Genomic DNA, 21,087 nt, shown 5'->3' with positions numbered 1-21,087 from the left:
GCTCCCAGCCCACTACTGGTAGGATAGGCTTGCTCTAGAAGCCATTTCTCTAGTATCAGGTGAGCCATGCTGAGCTGTGGAAAACTCTGTGTAGGTCATGATGGCTTGTACTAGGCATTTTTGAGACAGCCAAGTGGGAATGGCAGGGGAGGAGGTAGAGGGAATTGGTCTGATAGCTGGGAAGATGTCTCTTCTTAAAACAACAGGCCCAGATGACCATTGCTTGTAGGTCCCTGGCCCTGGGAACATGCTCTAACCACCTAACCAATCCACAGAAGAAAACAGTCGGGAAGAACTGTAAATCTAGTAGGAAAGAAGCTAACTGGTGCAACTTTCAAGATGAAAAGAGAAGGGAAGGGGAGGGGATGGAGAAAGGAAGTTTGGCCAGATGTACTTAAAGCCTCTCTTCTCGAGGAGTTCAAAATTAGTGGGGCCTTTGGGGGCAGGGTTGCAGTGACACCTGGGCCCCTAGAGAGCAAGATGACTGCAAGTGAGGCAGGGCTTGAAAGGCTAGGCGGGCGGGTGGCAAGGCAGCCGTTCAGGAAGGAGGCCGGGCTCCCATCTGGAGAGCCAAGGGGCTGGGGCTGCTGAACAGATGGAGGGAAAGTTGCAGCTGGTGGAAATGCACTTTCATGTGTAAAGTTTGGTCCTTGGAGGATTGCGATTTCCAACTCTGAAGGCGGCAATGGGCAGGTGGCTCTGCTCCATGCTCCGCCTTTTCCCCCTGTTGCCACCCAGACAACTCAACAGCGGCAGTGCCAGGATTCAGCCACCATGCCTTCCGCCAGCATCCCTTTCAACAAGCAGAAGCTGGCATGGTGACACTTTGGCACAGCCAGATGGCAGAGGACTGCAACGCTTTAGCAGCTGAAGGAGGCAGGGGAATAGGAGGGATTAATCCAGTTTCCCAAGGAAGGGACCAGGTAGACTGAGAACAGACAGGGAGACGGAGGGAGAGGATTGGGAAAAGTACATGCACAGACCTTCCAAAGCTGCTCATGTTATATGCACTGAGTCTCCACTCTGGTCTTGGTAGAGCCTCGGCTAAAGAATAGGCAGTGGGGAAAAGGGAAAACAAAGCAGACTCAGAGGCTCTGGCTTTTTACCCCAACTTCAAAAAACATTTAAGGACAGAACATGTCTTCAGTTTTTTATAAAATATTTGCTCACCAGAGCTTTAAGAAATAAAGTGATTTTTACATTCTCTGGCTCTGACCGACAGCCACCTGCCTTAGCATATGTAGAGCCTCACCCATTGGAACGGAAGCTGCTGGCACAATATACGACCTCTTAAAGTTCCTCCCTGTAATGCACAAGCTCTTGGGGGAATCACCCACCCACCCAAGTTAACCACACCTGAGAGGGAAGCAGCTTGGGTGCTGAGCATCAGGCTCTGCCTCTTCCTTCTCTCTTTATTTGCCACAGACTGTGCTCCAGGGCATCAAGAACAAAAACTGCCAACTCTTGTCTTGTTAAAATCCAAGAAGTGTTTTTTTTTTTTTTTAAGAATATGTAATTTTGCTTCCTTTGTTGTTTGTTTTTGTTGTTGTCGTTTTTGTTTTTTAAAAAAGACTGGAACTCAGATCCTTATTCCTAAGTCCCTTTTCCCAAGAGATGTCATTGTTTGAGATAATAACTTAAATATTCTGGACGTGGAGGTAGTCTCTCTCTTCCTAGTGGGATGTCTTCTTGGCTCCTTTCCCAAACTTGGCATCAAGACCAAGACCTATGACAAGGGAGAAAATGGGCTTAGCTTTATGGGGGGAAATGAAACCTAACAATGATGGGGGGTACGGGAGTAGTGAGGCTTTGTTCTCCAAAACTGAGGCTTTAAATAAAATAAACTTCAGAACACTGGTTCTATAAAATGTCCTCAGAGATAACAGAATGGGATCAAATAAAACAAAAATCATCAAGATACTGCTTATCACTTACACATACACCCCTCATCTCTAGTAGCATAAGCTGGTGGGGAAAAAGCATAATAATTCTGTCCTGCTCAAGGTCTGGGGAAATGCAGGTCATTGGAAGGAAATCACAAAGATGAAATGTGCGTTAGGAAGGCTGTATTAGAAATAATCCTTCCTTTTCTCTTTCAAAAGTGCTCTCTAAAATAACTAAACCAAGTTCTCTCTCTCTCTCTGTCCGTGTGGCCCAGAAAGACACTTGCTCTGAATGGAACTTACCCAGGAACACAAGCACAGTGCCCACCCACTGCATGGAGCTGATGGGGTTGGCGAAGAGGATCACAGAGGCCAAGATGGTGAAGAACTTTCGAGTTGTAGTGATGATGGAGCAGGTCAGGGGACCGAAATACACAACTGTCATGAAGATGAAGCTCTAGAGAGAGACAGAGAAAGGTGGAGTTAGGCTGGTTCTCAGATATCTGCCATGAGGTCTAAAGTCTCTAACAGACAACAGGGTTAATCTTGCCACCCCCCCCCTTCTTCCAGCCAAGCCAGTGTTTCTTAGGGAACCAGCTACCACAGTGGGGAAGCCAAACTGTCCCCTCTCAAGCACTCACCTGACCCAGAGCACTAGTCAGGCCGAAGAGCAGGATGTTATAGGTGATGGAAGGGTACCTCTCAGCAAAGCTCAAGAACTCCCAAAGCTCCCCAGTGAACAGGATCCCTGGGAAGAAATGTCAAAAGACGAATGGCACATCTTGTGTACCCATACCACCCCGAAACACTCCTGCACATGGCCTGTTAACGTACTGTGAAGGAGGGTGGGGATAGAGTGTGGGAAAATATATGAAGTGGGTTTGTATTGTCTAATCATGCATCCTTCTCATTTTTCTCTGAGTAGAGAAACTAACTAAAGACTCAATTATGGGAGAAAGGCTTGAAAGTTAAGGAGTTACTTCTACCAAATGGACCAAAAGCAGAGATCCTCAGATGTCGTGGAGGTGCAGCTCTTCCGTTAACCCCAGTGTGCTGTACAAAAAACACTTTCTACCTGTGCCCAGATTTGAAAAGTTATGAAGTGCTGATTTCAAAACAAATGCATTTATGTTTGAGCTGTATTCAGTGTAGGAAGTAAGTCTCTTTCCTGTGAGTGAGCACTATGCCTGTGTCTCATTTCCCTCATGAGAGGGAAAGTTCCCAGGTCCCCCATGTGTTTTACAACTGTGCATCTTGCCCTGACAACTGACACAGGTCTACCCTCACTGTGTTAGTAGCAAGTAGCAAGCACATCCTGCTGGTGCAAGTTTTTCCAGGAAGGTTTCACAGGGGCTTGGACACAAGGACAACTGGCCAATACAGGGATCAACTAAATGATAAACTAAATAAATCAACTAACTAAATAAAATGCAGTTTGCCCTCTGGTGACACATGGAAAGAACAGCAGAACTGCTCCTTACCGGCTCCAAGCAGCAACGTTGACCAAAGGTTGATGTTCAGCATCATATGGTTGGAGCCTGTTTGGTAATGAGCCCGCATGTGGTCCTGGGAAACACCTGTTAGTCCATCCAGGGTCAGAGACAACAGCTGGGAAAGAATGGAAGTGGCCTGCTGTGAGGTAGCCAACCAACAGGGACCCTTCCTAACCCAGAACACAGGGAGCCTCACTCTCAGGCTCCTCAGAAAGCTGTTGCCTTAAGATAGAGTCATTTGGTGGGGAGAGACCATGCTAGCTCCCTTCCCCCTCCCCAGGCACTGGACTGATAGGCTAACTGAGCCACATAATGATTCTGTAATCAGAGTAGAACAGAAAGCCTACTGTTTCCCAACATAATGCCTTGAAGCTGATGTGCAAGGACCCAAAACAGGGTGTGGTGAGCCATACACATTCTGCCATTAAAGCTGGCGAGGGGAAGGCTAGTCCCAGAATATTAGCTTCCTAGCTTGGAGTATAGTACTCTGGAAATTGGATTCTGTGGTCAGACTGTCTGGATTGGAATTCAGACTGCCACTTAAATGGCCATGTGACCACGGGCAAGTCATTTAACTTCTCTGTGTCTCAGGTTCATCATCTGTGAAATAGAGATAATACTACCCATGTTATAGGATTATGGTTGTACAAATTAGTCAAATAATATGTAAAACACTTAGAACAGTGCCTAAGACATAAGCAATAGCTACTCCTGTATTATTTTTAACTCTGGCTTCCAGATTTCTTGGGAAGCCACAGTGAGAGACACACTACGCTTCCCTCTTGGCTCTCAGATCTCTGACCTCACACCAAGATTTAGACACAGGCCTCAGTGTTATTTCTTCCTCAAAAAGAGAGCTAAGCTGTAGTTAAAATATTTCGGGTTTCCCACTATGGCCTCAGCAGAGCCAGGGGCCCTGCAGCAAAGACCAAAAATGGGGGGCAAGGAGTACCACAACCTCCCTCGAGACATATAACTAGGCTTCTGCCTGCCTAGGTGGACTGTCCTTTGGCTAAGTTTATTGGAAAAGGCTGCCTTCCCCAACAGGATCGCATACCAGGAGCAGCTCTCCATAGCCGACTGTGCGTTCTTCCATCCCAACTACTTTCTTGGGTTTGTACATGAAAAGGGCCACTCCAGCCACAATTAGCAACACACACAAGTATTTGGCCAGTGGGTATTTCTTCCTCAAGAGGGTCACACCAAGGAGCATGACTAGAGGGAAAAAACAAAGTAGAAAATTCAGGTACCCACAGGCACTGATGACTCCAATACCCTTCTCCCAGGAGCCAAGGAAAGACACAGGGAGAAAAGAATGTCTGAGAAGAAAGGCCTATAGAGGACAAGAGGAGGGTGCCAGGCTAGCAACTAGATAAAAATGACTGAGTAATGGAGTTGCACAGAGTGTAAGACAGGGAAAGGTAGAGGACAAAGGTGAAAGGTCCAGGAAGGAACAGGGTAAGTAAGGGAGGGGAACAGTGGGGAAGGATAAGAGGGATTTAGGGTGTCTAATGACATTGTAAACACATGGGACACTGAAATGACTGACCATGTGACACAGACTAGGTCAGCCTCTAACTTCCATTAAGGATTACCAGCCTATGCACACCACAGGAAGTGACAAAGATGACGGGACAGACATGGGCAAGGGCTGAAATAAAAGTCCCTGGAGATAGCTATGATGGGATGATGAAGCCCAGAGGGACATAAAGCTCTAGCAGAAGAGAGTGCTTACCACAGGAAAAGTGAGGACAGAAGAGGAAGACCATCTTCTTTACTTACCTGGGATTGGCTTGCAGGATTTACCAAGGACCTGAAATTAAATTTGGCAAATATTTCTGAACATCTGTGATGTGCCAGGTACAATGCAAACTACTGTGTCAATTAAGATGAGTAGGGTCTGCACCAGGGACCTCAGCCTCAGAAAGCACCCTATCATGGGCCAACCCACCACCACTAAACCCCAGGTCTATGGTTCTAAACACTCTGAATTTCTCAAACACACTCTCCTGGGAGTCACAGACCTGAGGAAAAAACCCTTAGTCCTTTTCAAATAATTTCTGAGCCAACCCTCATCCCACCCTAAGGTTTCACCTGAGTTGGGTAGTTGACAAACTGTAGTGCTGAGTTGCTGGAGACCATGGCACCCAGATAAGAGACAGAACAGGCAGCATAGAGCCAGCTCCGAGTACGATCCACCCTGGCAGTGTCAAAAAACTGGATCACTGGGAGAAGACAAAAAAACATACAAGAGAAACCTGGTGGGGCTAGGATGGACCACAAAGCCAAGATGAGGCCACATGAAAGGAACTTGTCTATCAAATAAGACACAAGCTATTTCTGTCTTCTTAGATGGGAAATCTCTGAAAATTATTCAACTCTCCAATTGCCCCTAAGCCTAACACAAGACCACATGCAGGGTGGAGGTGGGGTCTCAATCAGTTCAAGGGACAAGTTAGCCCTGCTGCTAGTGCCCAGGGAACAAAGAGAGAAAGCTCAAAGCATGCTTGAAGCTGACACATAAAGGAACGTCAAAGGGAAAGAAAAAAACGTTTTAAGTATTCTCAATAGGGATTTGGAACACAAAGACCCATTCTCTGCACATTTCTGATTCAGAAGTTGGTATAATTTAAAGAAATATTACTTTGCCCCATTTCAAAGTCATTAGTTTTATAGACTGCACAGAGAGGCTGTGTGAGTACTAAAAGGGGTGGAAACTGTAAGTTAGAACTTAAGCTTTAATCAATGACTAACACCCAGGATACAGAGGGGTTTTATATACAACAAGTTAGTATCTAGGTACTCACAGATCTTGGCAAACACAGCATTGATCACACATTGGATGAAGACCAAAGTTAAGGCAAAGGTGAAAGTCTCCTGCTTGGCTCCCTCTCCATATTTTCCTCTTGTTCTAAGAATGAAATGCATGAGAAACAGAGAAGAGAAATTAGTATATTTCACTCACTGTTATCTAGTATGTCCACAGCCACTGAAAGCTTGGAAATTATCTTGCCTCTTTGGATGTAGGGAGAGTTTGTAAGGACCGTTAGGTTAGGCTCATCTAAAAGAGGGGCTGATTTTATTGGATCTAGAAACTAGACATCCCAGCCTACTAATCCCACAGCCTAGGAAGAGAATATCCATAAAGGATGGTGCCAGAGGAAACATAAAAAAGTAGTTGGTGAAATGAGGTACCCCAGGCAGGAGGAGAAGAAGGTATTTGGGTTACAGCAGCGAGGCTGAGGGCGAAAGAAGAGGCTGTCTGCAAGCATCTGGAACTTCCAAACAGGAGCCAACTTAGGGCTGTTTGGTGGTAGAAGTCTCAACCTGTAAAATTCAGGCTCTTACAACCAATAGGACAAAACAACAACAATAAAAACCCAGCTAAAGGAAGTAAAATAATCAAGTTCCGAGAATCCAGAGACCAACTCTGGCATTTTGGAATTCTGGGCAAAGGTAGCAGGTTGCTGGGAGGGCAAGAGAGCCAGGCGGGAGGACAAAAGGAAAGCCCAGGTCCAGGGGCAGAAGGCCCAAGAAATGTACCACAGGATGGGGATAGAGGACTGGATTGGGGGGCGGGGAGGGGGAATTGCTCACATCTTTTCCTGCAGAATCCCATAGTAGAAATAGCAGACAAAGACTCCCAGGAAGCAGAGTGGCAGGCGCAGCCGGTCGGGCACCAGGGAGCTGCTAGAGGCCATGAGACGACCGGACGAGCTGACTGGAGACCCGCTCACAGCCGGCAGCGGCAGCGGCAGCGGCGGAGGAGACAGCTCCAGCCGGACATCGCCGACCGGCGGCAGGGGCCTCATAGGAGCTGCCTGCGACCGCCGCTCAGCAAAGCCCAGCAGTTCACTGCCACAACTGCCAGCTCAGGGCTGCCGAGGGGGAAACTCCTCAGAACCCAGAAACCCTTCTAGGAAAGAAAACCCACGTTGCGACCTTGGTTCCATCCTTGGGGGTCAGAGGAGCCAGCTGTCTTAAGGCTACTTTCTTGCTGTCGAGATTTTCCAGTCAGGCAACTCCGAGGACAACTGCGACCCGGAGCTCGATGTGTGGCCTAGGAGATGTCCGGGCGTAAAGTGATGACGTCTAAGAATGTGGAGGTCACCAGTTGGCTGCGCTGTGCGAAGATAGGCAGGTGGGCGGGGAAGGAGGCGGTGCGACAGGCAAAGCAAATCAAATAGTCTTTTTCCCGGCAGGCGGCCAGGCTTCTGCTGGGTCCTAACGCCGATAAACTCTCGCTGCAGCCTTGGCGCCCTCTAGAGGCTTCCCGGCGTCAGCGACTCTACTTGCTCTAAGAGAAGAGCGTTGGAGGCCTGACTTTGACAGCGGTCCTCCTCCGTGGGCGCATCACTAGGCTTTCAGTGGGGTGAGCAGCACAGTAAGCCTCTGCTAGGTCACTTAAAGGCACTAGGGTAACCTTCCCGTGTCACCTACGTTCTGAGCCACAGTTTTCTCAGTCTCTAAAGTAGGAATAATTAGTAATAGCCACTTTGTCGCCTCTTGACTGTTTTGAGGAGCAAATGAGCTGAGGTTTGCAAAAGTGTTTTGTAAACTGTAAAGTGTGCTGTGCAAGTTTAAGGTATTATATTATTAGTCATTACTCTTTCTCAACTCTGATCTTATTTCCTCACATCCTGGAGGTGGAAATGGAAATTTATTGAAGTGCATTTTCTTCAAGGTCTTACAACTCATGGACAATGGGAGCAAGCCTTCGGCTGCTCTTTGGAATCATTCTCGTTAATGAGCTCCTCACTGGATTCATCCAAGTGTTGGGTTTCCACCTGCTAGCACAAATTGCTGGTGCAAGACTGGCCCCGGGTCTTTCCACTACCATCCTCAGCCCCACACTTAATTGGCCCAAATCTCAGGCTGCCTGGTGGGCTCTGGGCTGCTGTCTTAGTAGAGGATTTCTTACAGTAGCCTGCTGCTTTGGCACAGCCTCAGGCAAAGGAAGGAAACTCTGGGCAGCACCACACCCATCACTCCGGGCCTGACTCACTAAGGCTTTGGGGGCAAGCCAGACATCTTTCAGGGGGAGAGATAAGGGATAGAAGATAGGGTCCGTCCCCAGCCCACTGTCTCCTTTATATTAGTGGGGAAGGGGATCCCCACACATTTGCTCTCTTGCCCAGTAGCTTACTGTACTGAATCAGCCCATTATGCTAGGGCACCAAACAGCAGCTGGGGTGAGAGACCTGGGTTCCAGTCCCAGCTTTGTCTCTTCACCAGCTGAGACCTCAAACAATTCCCTTGTCCCCTGAGTCAGATTTCCTCCTGTGAAATTAATGAGAATACAATAAGAAGCAAGAGACTGTGGTCAGAAACATGGGTGTTGGATTCAAATGATCAGGTTTCCAATCCTGGCTCCCCGACTTTGTATGTCTTTTGGGGAAAGTTATTCAACGTTTTTGTCCTTCCCTCATTATACAGTGGGACTTACCACATTTCTCTCATCGGGTGACCGTCATATTTCAATGACATTTTATGTAAAGCACTTAATGCACTATCTGGTGTTTAACAAACTAATGAATAGTTGGTTAGGATAGCCTGTTTTCAGTGTTTGTGGTGAGGTCTTATGAGCTAGATACAGTTGCACTTATTATTGTCCTTAGGGTAGCCAACTTCTCACTCATACAATGAGGATAATGTGAAAATGCTTTGGAAATTCCAAAGCACTATCAGAATAGAATGTTGGGATGTTTTTTTCCCATTTTCCCCAAAGCTCTTACAGGTATAGCACTATAAAGCTGAGAGGCTGGAAAAGGACAAGGACAGTTTCTTTGTACCCTCCAAGGCTGCACCCTCTGTTGTGGGTACTCTCTGAGATGGGAAGAGTACCCAAAACGAGCCAAAGCGTCCCTAAAACTGTGCAAAGAGGTTCAATCTGAATGTTATTCGCTGATTTTATTCTCCTTGCCAGAGCAAGGAACACCCACCATGTCAAACTGTCTCCCTTTGGTCACCCTGTTTTCCTCTCTGAAATCCACTCTGGGCCAGGCATTGTAGAGCATGCCTATAATCCCAGCACTTTGGGAGGCCAACCCAGAGGCTCCTTTAAGGCCAGGTGTTCAAGACAGGCCTGGAAAACATAGCAAAACTGTCTCTACAAAAAATTTAAAAATTAGTGGGGAGTCATGGTCCATGCCTATAGTCCCAGCTACTCAGGAGGTTGAGGCAGGAGGATCACTTGAGCTGAGACAGAAGTTTGAGGTTACATTGAGCTATGATGGGACCACTGCACTCCAGCCTGGGCAAAAGAGTAAGACCCTGTCTCAAAAGTATATAAATAAATAAGATGAAATCCACTCTCCCCAGGGAGCTTTTCCAGACTCACAAGAATGGGTAACTTCCCCAGTGGCTCCCTCATCCTACCTCCAGGACACACCACACTCTTCATTCTGGACAGCCTTTTCATGAGTCTGCTGTTTATAAGCCTATGTAAGTGTTCAAGCATGGTGTCCAGAGGACAGGAACTGTGTCCATCCATATAACAACCAGATATGCTAACTAAAGGCTCCATCTCTTGAAGACAAGGATAAAGTGATCAATATAATACCCTCAAATCTCCACCCCACTCCTCCTACCCCAGATATTTAACAGAACCTCACACTGCTGGGAATACTTATTTATTTGGTCTATTAACACCAAGATCTGCAAAAAACAACCTCTAAACACAAGATAAGAAAACTCGAACATTAACATTCTTCAATTTGTGTAAGCTCTGCAGTACGGAAAATATACAAACTTCAAACTGCTGCAAAAATAGTGTCTTTGGGAGAAAATAGAGTTTCTACATCGATACAAGAAAAATAGGCATTTTTCTAATCCAGCCTAGCCCTGGGGCAGGTGGGGGGTGTAGAGGTGTCATTTGCCACCTGGAGGAATGCCAGCTCTTCCCCTCACTACCCACCTGGGGCTGGGCAGGCTGGGCTGCTGCTTAAGACAATCTTTAGTCAGGGTGAAAGCGAGATGAAAATGCCACTTGGGAAAATGCTTGGTTCCCTCCTCTGCCAGCAGCTGAATTGGTCAAGTGTGATGGCCCTTCAGGGCTGCTTTGGTCAGCTCCTCCAATGAGAGGGAGGGATGGGGATGGGGCTGAGAGGATGGGGGATCTGTCTTCTGGTCTCCTCTTCTGTGACTGTGGAGGAGGAGAGGGAAGGAAATCTGTGGCATCTCCTCTCCTTTGGTCACGGACAGCTTGCTCCGTGACAAAAACAAGGGTCTCCTATATAGTCATTTGGATTCACACCCAGGGGTGGGAGACTCAGGACCTTCTGGGGGTGAGTTTTCCACCACGTGAGGAAGCGGCAGGTACACAGGTGTGAGTTGTGAGCTGCCCGGCTGCTAGTGGAGAAGGCAGGTCCCCTCACATTCCGAGGGGCTGGTGCCCATCAAAAAGAGGACCTGGGGCTTTGACACAATAACTGAAAGTGCTCAAAGGCCGAGAGGGAAGGGCTCCTCTATCTCCCATCGCAGGGGAGCTAGGGAGGGGCCTGCCACCAAGGCACTGGTCTCCATGGTTAAGTGTGGAGGGTGGTACCCTCAGACCACCAGGGAGCTCTGGAAGAGCACGGGCTCTTCTGATGGTGGGGTGCGCTGCCACGGCTCGAATGGCAGCGGGGAGGTCTTGGAGGCCTCTGGATCCTTCCGAGGTGGTGGCCTGGGGCTGGCGGGAGGAAGGGGAGAGCCTGGGCTTGAGGGGCAGTTTCGGAAGATGAAGCCCATGCTGGGGAAAAGGGGCTTCATCAAGCTGACGGGGCAGAAGGCTGAGCCAGTCGGGTTGAAATGGACTTTGTTCTTGTCAGGACAGGAAGTCAGGAAGGCCAGGTCAGGACCTGGGGACCTGGAGAATGGAGAGAGACACACAGACACACACGTACACACACAGAGAAACAGCCAGTGAGAGAGGGTAGGAGATGTCATGGCATCAGGGGAGCGGGGGTGCTGGATATCTGTTCAAACAGGGCAGTAACTTGACCAAAAACTAAAAGGCTATATTCTCTAGGCCCCTCAGCTCTCCATTTTTTAAAAAATATGGCTAAACCACAGGAAATACACTTCAGCTAGAAATAGGGGGGATTGAAGCTAGACAGGAAGGAGAATTTCCTGACAATGTGATTCTAGGAGACCAAGGATCTTTTCATTTGAAAGATATCATCAGTGAATAGTATTACTATTTTGGGGACAGACCACTTGCCTGAGAGCAGAGATCAAGGAAAAGTGACTTTCGAAGACTCTGTATAGCCTAAAGCAGTGTTTCTCAGCCTTAGCACTATTGACATTTTGAGCTAGATAATTCTTTGTTGCAGGGTAGGGATGGGGGTGCTGTCCTGTGCATCATTTAACAGTATCTCTGGCCTCTAAGCAATAGAGCAACTAAAAAATGTCTCTTGATATTGCTAAATATTCCCTTGTGGAAAAAATGTCCCCTGTTGAAGTCTGTGGACCTAAAGAATCTAACTCTTAAGCACATTTGAAAAGCATGATTTTCAAAACTTTGGCCGGGGGGGGGGGGGGGGGGGGGAGAATAGCACCACTGTGAGAAAGGCAGTCTATCAAAAGATCCAGGTTCTAATTCACCATGTGGCCTTGGCCATATCTGTCTCACTTTTAATGTGGGAAGAATCATCCCTTCTCTTCTGATCATTTAGGAAAAGTGGAAGGATAAAAGGAGGTTAGGTCATAGGGTCTCTAGGTAAGGAATCCTTATGATAAAAAAAGTAGAGTGTCTGGCGGTGTTCAGAGAACCTCATGGTTTTAAGATTCTAGGTAAGAAAACAAAGATGTGGGGAGTGATGAAGCTCTGTCATTAGTGGTTCCCATCAATCACCTTTTTCTTTTTTCCTTTTTATTAAAGTATAATATATATACTCAGAAAAATACACTTAATGTGCAGACTGACACAATTGGTTGCCATTTTAATTCTAGAATTCTAATAATTCCAAGGCCCAGGAAGAAGAGCAGAGATCTGGCCCAGAGTAAAAATCGGGGGAGGGAAGTCACAGGTCCATATGCTGCGCGTGTTTGGGAAGGCCTGAGGCTCCACAGTGGCAAGGTGGAGCCTTGCCCTTAACGGAGAAGGGTTTAAAAGAATCCCACTTTATGGGGGCCAGGGCTGGGGAATGGCTGGAGAAGGAATGTTCTGGGTGTGTGCTTGTACATGTGAGGAAGGTAACCAAAAGGAAACCAAGCAACATCTAACATAAAGGCAACTTAACTAGCAGGACCCCAAACAGCTTGATTCCCTGCCTGGAAAATCCAGGCTACTTTTGAGGGGACAACAGCTAGGAAGAGGAAAATGTGGCAAAAGAAGGGCTAAACACAATAACTTCCCAATAGGAAAGTTGATAAAATGAAGAGACCCCAATAAGCTGTAGAATTTCAATCCCAGGATATCTTAGAAAATAATGATGGATTGTCACCTCTCTTCAAAGGTTAACGCAGAGGCAGGAGGCAAGATGAGATGCCATTAAGACCTCTTCTGGGGCCAGGCACCTATAATCCTAGCACTCTGGGAGGCCGAGGCGGGAGGATCACTCGAGGTCAGGAGTTCGAGACCAGCCTGAGCAAGAGTGAGACCCCCGTCTCTATTAAAAATAGGAAAAAAAAATAGCAGAATAACTAAAAATACATAGAAAAAAATTAGCTGGGCATGGAGGCGCATGCCTGTAGTTCCAGCTACTTGGGAGGCTGAGGCAGGAGGATTGCTTGAACCCAGGAGTTTGAGGTTGCTGTGAGCTAGGCTGATGCCACAGCACTCACTCTAGCCTGGGCAACAGAGTAAGACTCTGTCTCAAAAACAAACAAACACAAAAACTTTTTCTGGCATTATGGGTTTATGGAAGAAGCAAGACAAACCACAGCCTAGTTTCCACCAGCCTTTCCAAGCTGTAGTTACTCAACTATAACATGGATTGAGAGAGGGCACAAGAGCCTAGAGTCTGCTTAAGTGACAATATCTGGCCTCTTCCCTCCACAGCTCCTCAGAGGACCTAGGTGTCTTGGAGGGACACCAGGCAACAGTGATAACAGTAACAAAAGCCCTAGTGGCAATGGTTTTCTCCATAACACCTACTATGGGTTATATGTGTACCTTTGGCTACCACAATAGGGTGTCCTCTCCCTTATTGGAGATGCAAATGGTGCTCTCAATGCCTGAAACCCAGTCCCAGCTAAATCTTCACTCACACACCATGACTAAACTTCCTGACTGCCACTGAAACCACAGCTTCCAGTGTGAATCTGCCCCGGCAAATATTAAGCTGGCCGGGAGAAATGAAATGGGCTCGTTGGTGCCTGCTCAGTGGGACAGTGTGCACATCTGGAAAGGTCTCTCTGCCAATGGGAGGGAATTGTAAAGAAATCAACAGAAGAAGGGCTTCTGGATTATCCAATCTGATAATCAGCATAATTATCATTGGGAATATTCTAGTCCTTACTTGCAAGCACTAGAAATTTCTGTTTGGGAGTTCAAGACACTTGAACCACTGCAGCCACAGGATGAAGACTTGACTTGGAAGCAACTGGAAAGCTGTTTGGGGTCCTCATTCTACTCTGGCGGGATGAAAGGCTTGTAATCTCTGACTGACGAGAACTCCTAGTGTGTTCTCCCCTTCCCCCCACATGTCTCGCTCCCTCTCTGATTATGGTCTAGCAAATTCTCACACCTTCCCTGGGGATGGAAAAAAAATAGAAGAAACGAAGGGCTTAGGTTTCAGATATCTTTCCTTTCCAGCTCCTGCTGTGCTTGTGGCTGGCATGTGGGCAGAGAGCAGGTTTCTATGGAGATAATGATAAGCAAAGATTTAAGTGCTCAGAGTAGGTAATGTCAACAAGTTTGATCAAGGAAAAACCGCAATACTGATAATCTAGAGTTGACAACACCTCTGTGATGACAAGAGTCCAAGACTGAAGAAGGGCCGGGCAGGTGGGGTAATGTGGGGCTCACCCTCCACCCTCGTCCCTCCCACCCACGCCCCGTCCTCCTGATGTACTCACGTGGCCTCTTCAAACACACGCACTCTCTCACAGCCTTCCGGGGGCTCCCGTTTGAAGACATAGCTGTGATTAGGCCGGGGGGAGGCGGCAAAGGCAAGGACTGGCGATGGGCTGCCATCTTCAAGGAAGGCCGGGTGGCCTGGAGAGGAGGCTGCAAACAGAGCAAGGCTGAGTCTGGGGGAGACGAAGGAAAGGCCTCCCCTTTCCTTGGCTCAGGCTTTGGGTAGAAAGGGGCAAGGCTGAGTGACACACGGTAAGGGAGGTGGCAGAAGTTATGCTACTCCAGTCTGTTTGTCTGAACTCCACCTTATAAAATCTTTGAGGCAGCTTACAAAAATACAAAGTTTAGAACAGAACAGAAAAAAAAAACAAACTGATGGGAAAGTGAGGTCTCATATCAAGTCTATGTTCCCAGGAGGAGTGGGACTGGAACTCCAAATCTCAGACTTAAAGGAATCCCAACTGCTGTTTCTCTTTGCCTTCTTCCGAGGCTGCAAGCCCCTGCCTGCCAACACACCATGGCTTCCTCCCATCCACAGCCTCGAAAATCTGTCCCTGTTTCCAGGAGGAGCTCCTCTCCGACTCAGAGAAGCAGTCCTTACTTAACCCTACTTGTAGGATAAAATTCCTCTCGCTTTCCACACAGTGAATGTACTTTGCCTAGGTTGCAAATATTGACTTTCTCTGAATTTATCTCACATTTATCCCTTCTTACCCTATGCTCTGTTTACCTATGTGTATTGTTGGGTCATGCCCTCGACCAGCCTACCCCATGGGGTTGCTGTGAAAACCAAGTCAGCGATGCAGGCAACGGTGCTTTGTAACATAAGGGTCATATTAGGAGGCAGGAGTCGCATCTCACCCTCCACGAAACAGCCAGAGCACAGGAGAAAGTGGAGATTGGGAGTCCAAAAGATGGGGTTTGGGTCTGGTCAAACTGTGGGACCCTGGGCAAGAGACCACGCTCTCTTATTTGATATCACTCACAGCCCGCTTGAAACCTATTGCTGGTAATGAGTAGAGTGGGCACCTGAGCAGAGACTCTCTGACTGTCCCCTACAGCTTGCTGAACTTCAGCCAAAACATGGGGATGGGAGGGATTGCTTCTCTGGATTCCAGTGAGGATGAAAGGAAAGTATAGGTGCGGAGACTTTATAAACTCCAAATCAGAATGTGATGTATTATTGGTATAACCTATGGAATAAAGATGACTCATACAGTCAGTTTAGTGAGTGATAATGCTGAGCCTGAAATTGAGTAGAGGCAGAAAAGGGAGTGGAACCCCCCGTAGCCCAGAGTCAGCCCTGCTGCCGGGGCCTCGCAGCTTACCTTTGTCGTTAGGAGTGGATGCCAGCTCCTCCACGGCACCCCGGTGTTCCTCACGGCTGGCCCGGCCACAAGGCTGGGGGGATGCCAGGGGCATGGAGGGAGAGCTGGCAAGGTTGCCAGGCTCCAGGAGGAGGAGAGGATGATCACAGCTGCCACTGTGCGGAGGAGCAGGAGCGCGGTGCCCATCAGGGACCTCAAGGATCTGATGGGAAAAGGGGGGTCAAGACTCTCAGTCCCGAGTCTTCCCAGGCCTGCAGTACTGCAGTGACCCAAAGGGTCCTTTCCCTGCCGTTGTTCTCATCTTCTATCCGCAACACACAATGACAGCAGAGCACCATTTTCTCAGGTCATTTATTTCCCTGGTCAACCTTCAATCTAGGAGAAACTCCCTCTTGTTTCTCCCTGTAGCACTTTGTTCTTTTTCCTAGCAACACTTGTAGTCCCACATCTGACTGCATATTCATCTGTATGGTTCGATCAGTGTAAGCCTCACGAGGGCAGGGACCTTCTGTGTGCTGGGCTCTGGGAACACAAAGATGAATAGTATGTGCAGGGGACACGATGGGGGCAAACCTAAGCGCTGTGAGCCACTGCAGGACCAGCATGTGGATGACTGTCAGGTATGAAATGTCTCCTGACCCCTCCTTTTTTAAACGCTCAATGGTACTTGTACCCACAGTTCACTAAATAGCATGCATGTGTTTGGGTGTATATAAAATCCTCTATGCATCCACATTAACAATCAACCAATAGGTAAATCATAAACCAAGAGGTGTGTCCATTATAATTATATTACTACTGCCCAACTGGCATTTCCCAGTGGTACTGTGTCAGTATAAAAATGTGCCCAAGACTGCAGAAAAGGTGGCACATAATTCTGCCTGGGAGTGCGGCGGGGAGAAGGCTGAGCAGGGCAACTGGGCATGAAGAATGAAGGCACATCACCAGGTGGTGCTGGAGGGAGGGACATGGTCACACAGGCAGTGGGGTGGCGGGAACTGAGGGGGGGGGAGGGGTTCCAGTGCTGAGCACGTGGAGAACAGTGAGCATCAGCGGTCTGGCTGAAGAATGGTGCCTAGCCTGAAGTCCCCAGTTGGGGACCCTCCTCTCTGCCAATCCTTGCTCCTTCTCTTTCACAAACTTCCCCAGTGACACCCACCCATCTCTGCTGGCCTTGTGGCTAAGCCTGTCTGAGACTAATAAACTCTGTTCGTGTTGCTCTCGCAGGCTGGTGTTTGCATATTGCTTTTTACATAGCCACAGCCCATGAGGCCTCACTGAGTGGGATTCCCAGCTCCCCTCATCCAGGCTCAGCAAGACACTCGCTGCACGCAGGGCGCAGCCGCCACTCACCCGCAGCAGCTCCTCTTCACCCTGCTCCTTCACAAACACCTCCTCCAGCTCCTGGTTGAGCCCTTCCAGGCTCCTGTGCAGGCAGGGGCTGAGTCGCAGGACGGGGGACCCTGCGGGGAAGCTGGGAGGGGATGCCTGAGGAGGAGGCAAATGACACCATCACACAAGGCCCCACCGAGTCATCAGTTCTGATGGGGGGTAGTGGTCATGTCTACACAACAGAACCAAATGAATAAAGTGTTTGGGGACAGTTACAGCATGCAATAGGTCCATTCAGGAGGCGTTTCTCCGGAAGTCAGAGCCTAGTGAGGTCTGGAATGTGCTTTCGAGTCATTGACTCAATTGTACAGTGGTGGGGGTAGAGGTGAGAGAAATTTAGAACAGCAAAGAAGCCCTTCCAATGTCACCCAGCAAGTCCAAGTTCAGACTAAAGCTTCACAAAACTATGCATTGTGGTAGGGGGCTCAGTAGCTGGGAGACCCGGGAAGACTCTGCCCACACAGGGGCCAGCCATGGAGGAAGACAATGGGGAGGGCCCTGGGGGTGGGAGGGAAACATACCCTCAGTGCTCCCCGCACGGCGTGGTCCCCCAGCAGAGGGGAGCCCCGCTCCTTCTCTTTCCCACTGCGGCTCAACTTTGTCCTCTGCAGTTGTTGCTTCAACTTGGTGATCTAGGAGCCAGGAGAGAGGGGGAGGAGAGGGAGGTGAAGCAAAGCAAAAGTGCACTGTGTCCCTCCTCCCAGGTGTGGCTCCTGCTAGAGGCCCATCGAAATATGGAAAGGGAAGATGGGAGCTAATCTTCCATCCCAAAATAGCGTGGTGGTGTTAAAAACCGTGATGATAAGCTCCTCAGACAAGTTGGATACCTTACGAACTAGATGGATCAGTTTCCAAAAAATTAAAAATATGCAACACTGAAACCATCTTGTCTTTCACAGATTCCAAAGGCCTGGGATACAACTCTATTAATAGCAACGGAAGATGATGTCTCTAAGTGCCAACGGCAGTTCACTCCTCAAAGTACGTTCACAACTATCTCAAAGGCCCTGAGACCAGGAAGGATGGAAATATTCTCCCCCATTTTAAAGTAGACTACACTACTAGGCCCTCAAGAAATAATATCAGATTTCGCCTTAATGTCCATATCCTGTAATAATTATAGATTATCATTAAGATTTTGAATATTATCCATCCCTATCACATGTGTAATTCTGGACCTCCTTGCCCTCGGTTGGAAAGTGCTTAGGGCATGCAGAGCGATTTAAATATGAGCCTAAATTAAATGGAATTCAGGGAGTAGCTCTGTTGCCCTTACCCGTAAGATTTACAACTATAGCCAAGAAGAAAGTGCTGTTTAGATTTGCTATTATGGGTCACTCACACCACGAGCCCCCATCCTTAGTGTGAATAACTTGTGTGCTCTGATTATTGAAAACTTTAAATATTTTTTATTTCCCCCTCATCTTAAACTCACAGTGCATTCACTTCCTATTTTCTCACTGCTCTCAGCAACAAGGAGGCAGAAGCAACTTCCTCTTGCAAAGGGTTGAGGGTGAGTCTTGGCAAGCTGGTCCTCTCAGGACACAGCATGTTAGGAGCAGCTAATTTGGGAGCCCTGGAATATTCCAGCCTATGGCTCTCCCTGCTCAACCTCAACAACTTTAGCCTTCCTGAGGGAGAGGGAGAGCCAGGAAAAAGTGTTTGGGAACACATAATTGTTTTTCTCTTCTTTTAAGAAGGCGGCTGAATGAATAGTGAAATAGAAGAACTCACTGCCCATCTTGCTCCAGTCTCTGAACTGCCTATCTGGATCCAACCTCAAAGTAGAGGGAGAACAAGGCAGCTCCAGCCCTGTGCTTGCTGCTGGCACCAGCGGTTGCTGGCCAAGCCCTCCTTAGCAGGAAGATCTGGGGCCCTAAGACATGGCCACCAGGAGGCTGGGAGTCAACTATGAAGGAGCCAGCTCACCAGGAAAAGGATAGGTCGAGGCAAGTGAGGCTAGAAATGTAATTTCACTTTGGAGCAAACATATCACGTGGTGCTGGGGAAGAGAGAAGAGGCAGCTACCCTAGCCAGGGAGTGAACGGGAGCAGCTACCTCTTTTCGGTGGTCTGTGCTGCCCCAGGACGCTGAGCGCTTGTGTGTGCAGGAGCTGGCCCGCTCACCTTCTAGCTCTTGCCAGGACAGGGGGGTCTGCGGGAGAGAAACACAGTGAGACAGAGCAGCTTCTCGGGCAGGCGCTGGGCAAGCAGAAACCCAGTTCCTGGGTAGAGGTGGTAGCCCTTTGAAGGCTTCTCTTTCATCTGCTCATCAATCTCCTGAACGCTCCTAGCCTGTTTCTTCTTTTGAGCTTCTCCACCTGCACTGCCTCCTTCCAGCATCCTCCAGCAAACATGGCCTGGTGATCCAATTGGGCTGACCTTCCCTTTGCTCTTTTATGACTTTTATACATGTATTCTCTAATATATCCCCAGTTATTCCAGGTGCTCCCCAGTGGTGGGGACAAGTACTGCCCTCGATATCCCAACGAGCTCCAAAATAGCACAGGCCCAGGGAATCGCTGGCATTCTTTATTTTCTCACCCTCTGTGCCTAGCACAGGCCCAGGCTCCCGGGAGCCCAATGAAAACAAGTTAATAGACAAGAGTGCATTAAGGAATCATTAATTGGTACAACAGGAAAAAGGTCAACATAGATCTCCCTGACCGAAGCAGGAGGTCTTATAGTGTGATGCCTCAAGCTTGTTTCTTGCTTTTTCCCTGCACACTGAGTTAAGTGCTGGAGGCCCCCCTGCTTATTCCTGAATAAGCAGGAAGGGGGCATTTTCAGAAAGGAGGGCCCAGAGATCTGAGCCCAGCCCAGATTTCTGACCCCTCTTGGCCCTGTCACTCCTCCTCTCCTGGGCCGGCCCTGCCCCTCGTGAGAACAGGGCTCTGTCAGCCGTCCTCTTCCCGGGCTGCACGGAAGACAGCGCCCAGGATGGAAGCTGGGGAGTTGTGAAACTACCTCCTGGGCCCCCAACCAAGGGAGGAAGCTGTGACTCTGAGCATAAAGCTGAAGAGGCCCATTCCCTCCCCACCACCAGTATCCCTATTTCCATTCCAAGGGAGGGGCCCAAGGGGGAATGCTCCAGTAGAACCAGTTCCTGTCTAACTTCTGTGCGCAGGCTGCCAAAAACATGAGGGCCTGGGAACCGTCTCCTCCAAGAGATCTGCTGACCTCCCTGAGAGGTTGCTGCAAACAGAAAAGGGGGAGGACAGAGGGGAAAAAACCCAACTACTCACCACCCAACAGCTGCTCAGAGGAGCCCAGCGGGGGAGTCTGAGCGGGCTGTGAGAGCAGACAGCCCAGTGTGACAGCTGCAGGGGAGAAGGGCCGCTGCGGCTTGGGGCTCCCTGGCTCTTCCTTCTCCCAGCTGCCCGGGGATCAGCACCTTTACTGGGCTGTGTGACACAGCCAGGGGGAGACAACCACCCTGACTGCCTTGTCCTCATGCTAGCAGCACAAGGGAGAGCACCCAGAGATCCCCTTCCCCCACCATCCCCTCCTTTAGGAAGAGGGCAGGCAGCACATCCTCCAGGCACCCCAGAGCCCTCAAGGTGAAGCTGGCTCTGACAGAATACGGAAACCAAGCAGCTGCTCTACTCCCAAATGTCTGTGTTCTCCAGGCCAGGTGTCACCACACAGAGCCTCAGGAAAGGCTGCCTCAGGTACTGGAAAGTGAGGAGGGAGTCCATCTCTCCTCGACCGACCCAGTGGACACAAAAACGGTCCTCCTCTCTGCGGGCTCCAAAGCCAACCCTGCAGATTGCTAGCTCTGCCAGTCAAAGCTCGGAGCCCGGTGCAAGCCCACTGTCCCTGGAAAGGTGCAGAGGCTATGGAGGACTGATGTTTACAGCTAAGGTGATCATGATGCCCACTTCCCTCCCTCCGGGAAGACACTGCTCACAGGTGGGCAGGGAGAAGGAGGGAAAAGCAGCCACACCCAGGCTGCCACCGCTTCTACTACGATCTCGTGCAAACTCA

At 48.9% G+C, this 21,087-nt stretch overlaps 2 protein-coding genes across 7 annotated transcripts in view; both read right to left on the bottom strand.

Annotated features, from left to right (window-relative positions):
- Positions 1–1,138: 1,138 nt before the first annotated feature.
- SLC35B1 (solute carrier family 35 member B1) lies at positions 1,139–7,224 on the bottom strand. 3 transcript variants are annotated; one of them, XM_012789724.3, is made up of 9 exons: positions 6,974–7,224; positions 6,184–6,287; positions 5,471–5,634; positions 5,159–5,189; positions 4,434–4,591; positions 3,365–3,491; positions 2,525–2,631; positions 2,187–2,340; positions 1,139–1,726 (listed from the first exon to the last, which is right to left on the bottom strand). In XM_012789724.3, exons 1-9 carry the CDS (start codon positions 7,186–7,188, stop codon positions 1,674–1,676), a joined length of 1,113 nt encoding a protein of 370 aa, XP_012645178.1. In that variant the 5' UTR covers positions 7,189–7,224; the 3' UTR covers positions 1,139–1,673. The 3 variants fall into 3 exon arrangements, with proteins under 3 accessions (XP_012645178.1, XP_012645179.1, XP_012645180.1); XM_012789725.3 differs by having other exon boundaries at positions 5,471–5,601; XM_012789726.3 differs by having other exon boundaries at positions 5,471–5,576; positions 6,974–7,113.
- A 2,768-nt stretch (positions 7,225–9,992) lies between these two features.
- Positions 9,993–21,087, bottom strand: part of FAM117A (family with sequence similarity 117 member A) — a 43,333-nt gene continuing 32,238 nt past the window's right edge. For 3 of the 4 annotated variants that reach the window (XM_012789719.2, XM_075994483.1, XM_012789723.2), the window contains 6 exons: positions 19,160–19,255; positions 17,623–17,733; positions 17,063–17,197; positions 15,710–15,911; positions 14,381–14,531; positions 9,993–11,225 (listed from right to left, as the gene is read on the bottom strand). In XM_012789719.2, coding sequence (XP_012645173.1) covers positions 10,925–11,225; positions 14,381–14,531; positions 15,710–15,911; positions 17,063–17,197; positions 17,623–17,733; positions 19,160–19,255 — 996 coding nt within the window. In that variant the 3' untranslated portion in view covers positions 9,993–10,924. The remainder of the gene's footprint in view (positions 11,226–14,380; positions 14,532–15,709; positions 15,912–17,062; positions 17,198–17,622; positions 17,734–19,159; positions 19,256–21,087) is intronic. The other variant, XM_012789720.2, reaches the window with a different exon arrangement.

The sequence above is a fragment of the Microcebus murinus genome, chromosome 18, assembly GCF_040939455.1.
Source record: "Microcebus murinus isolate Inina chromosome 18, M.murinus_Inina_mat1.0, whole genome shotgun sequence".
Classification (NCBI taxonomy): domain Eukaryota; kingdom Metazoa; phylum Chordata; class Mammalia; order Primates; family Cheirogaleidae; genus Microcebus; species Microcebus murinus.
Note: the sequence above shows the minus strand (reverse complement) of the source record. Positions and strands in the feature narration are given on the sequence as shown.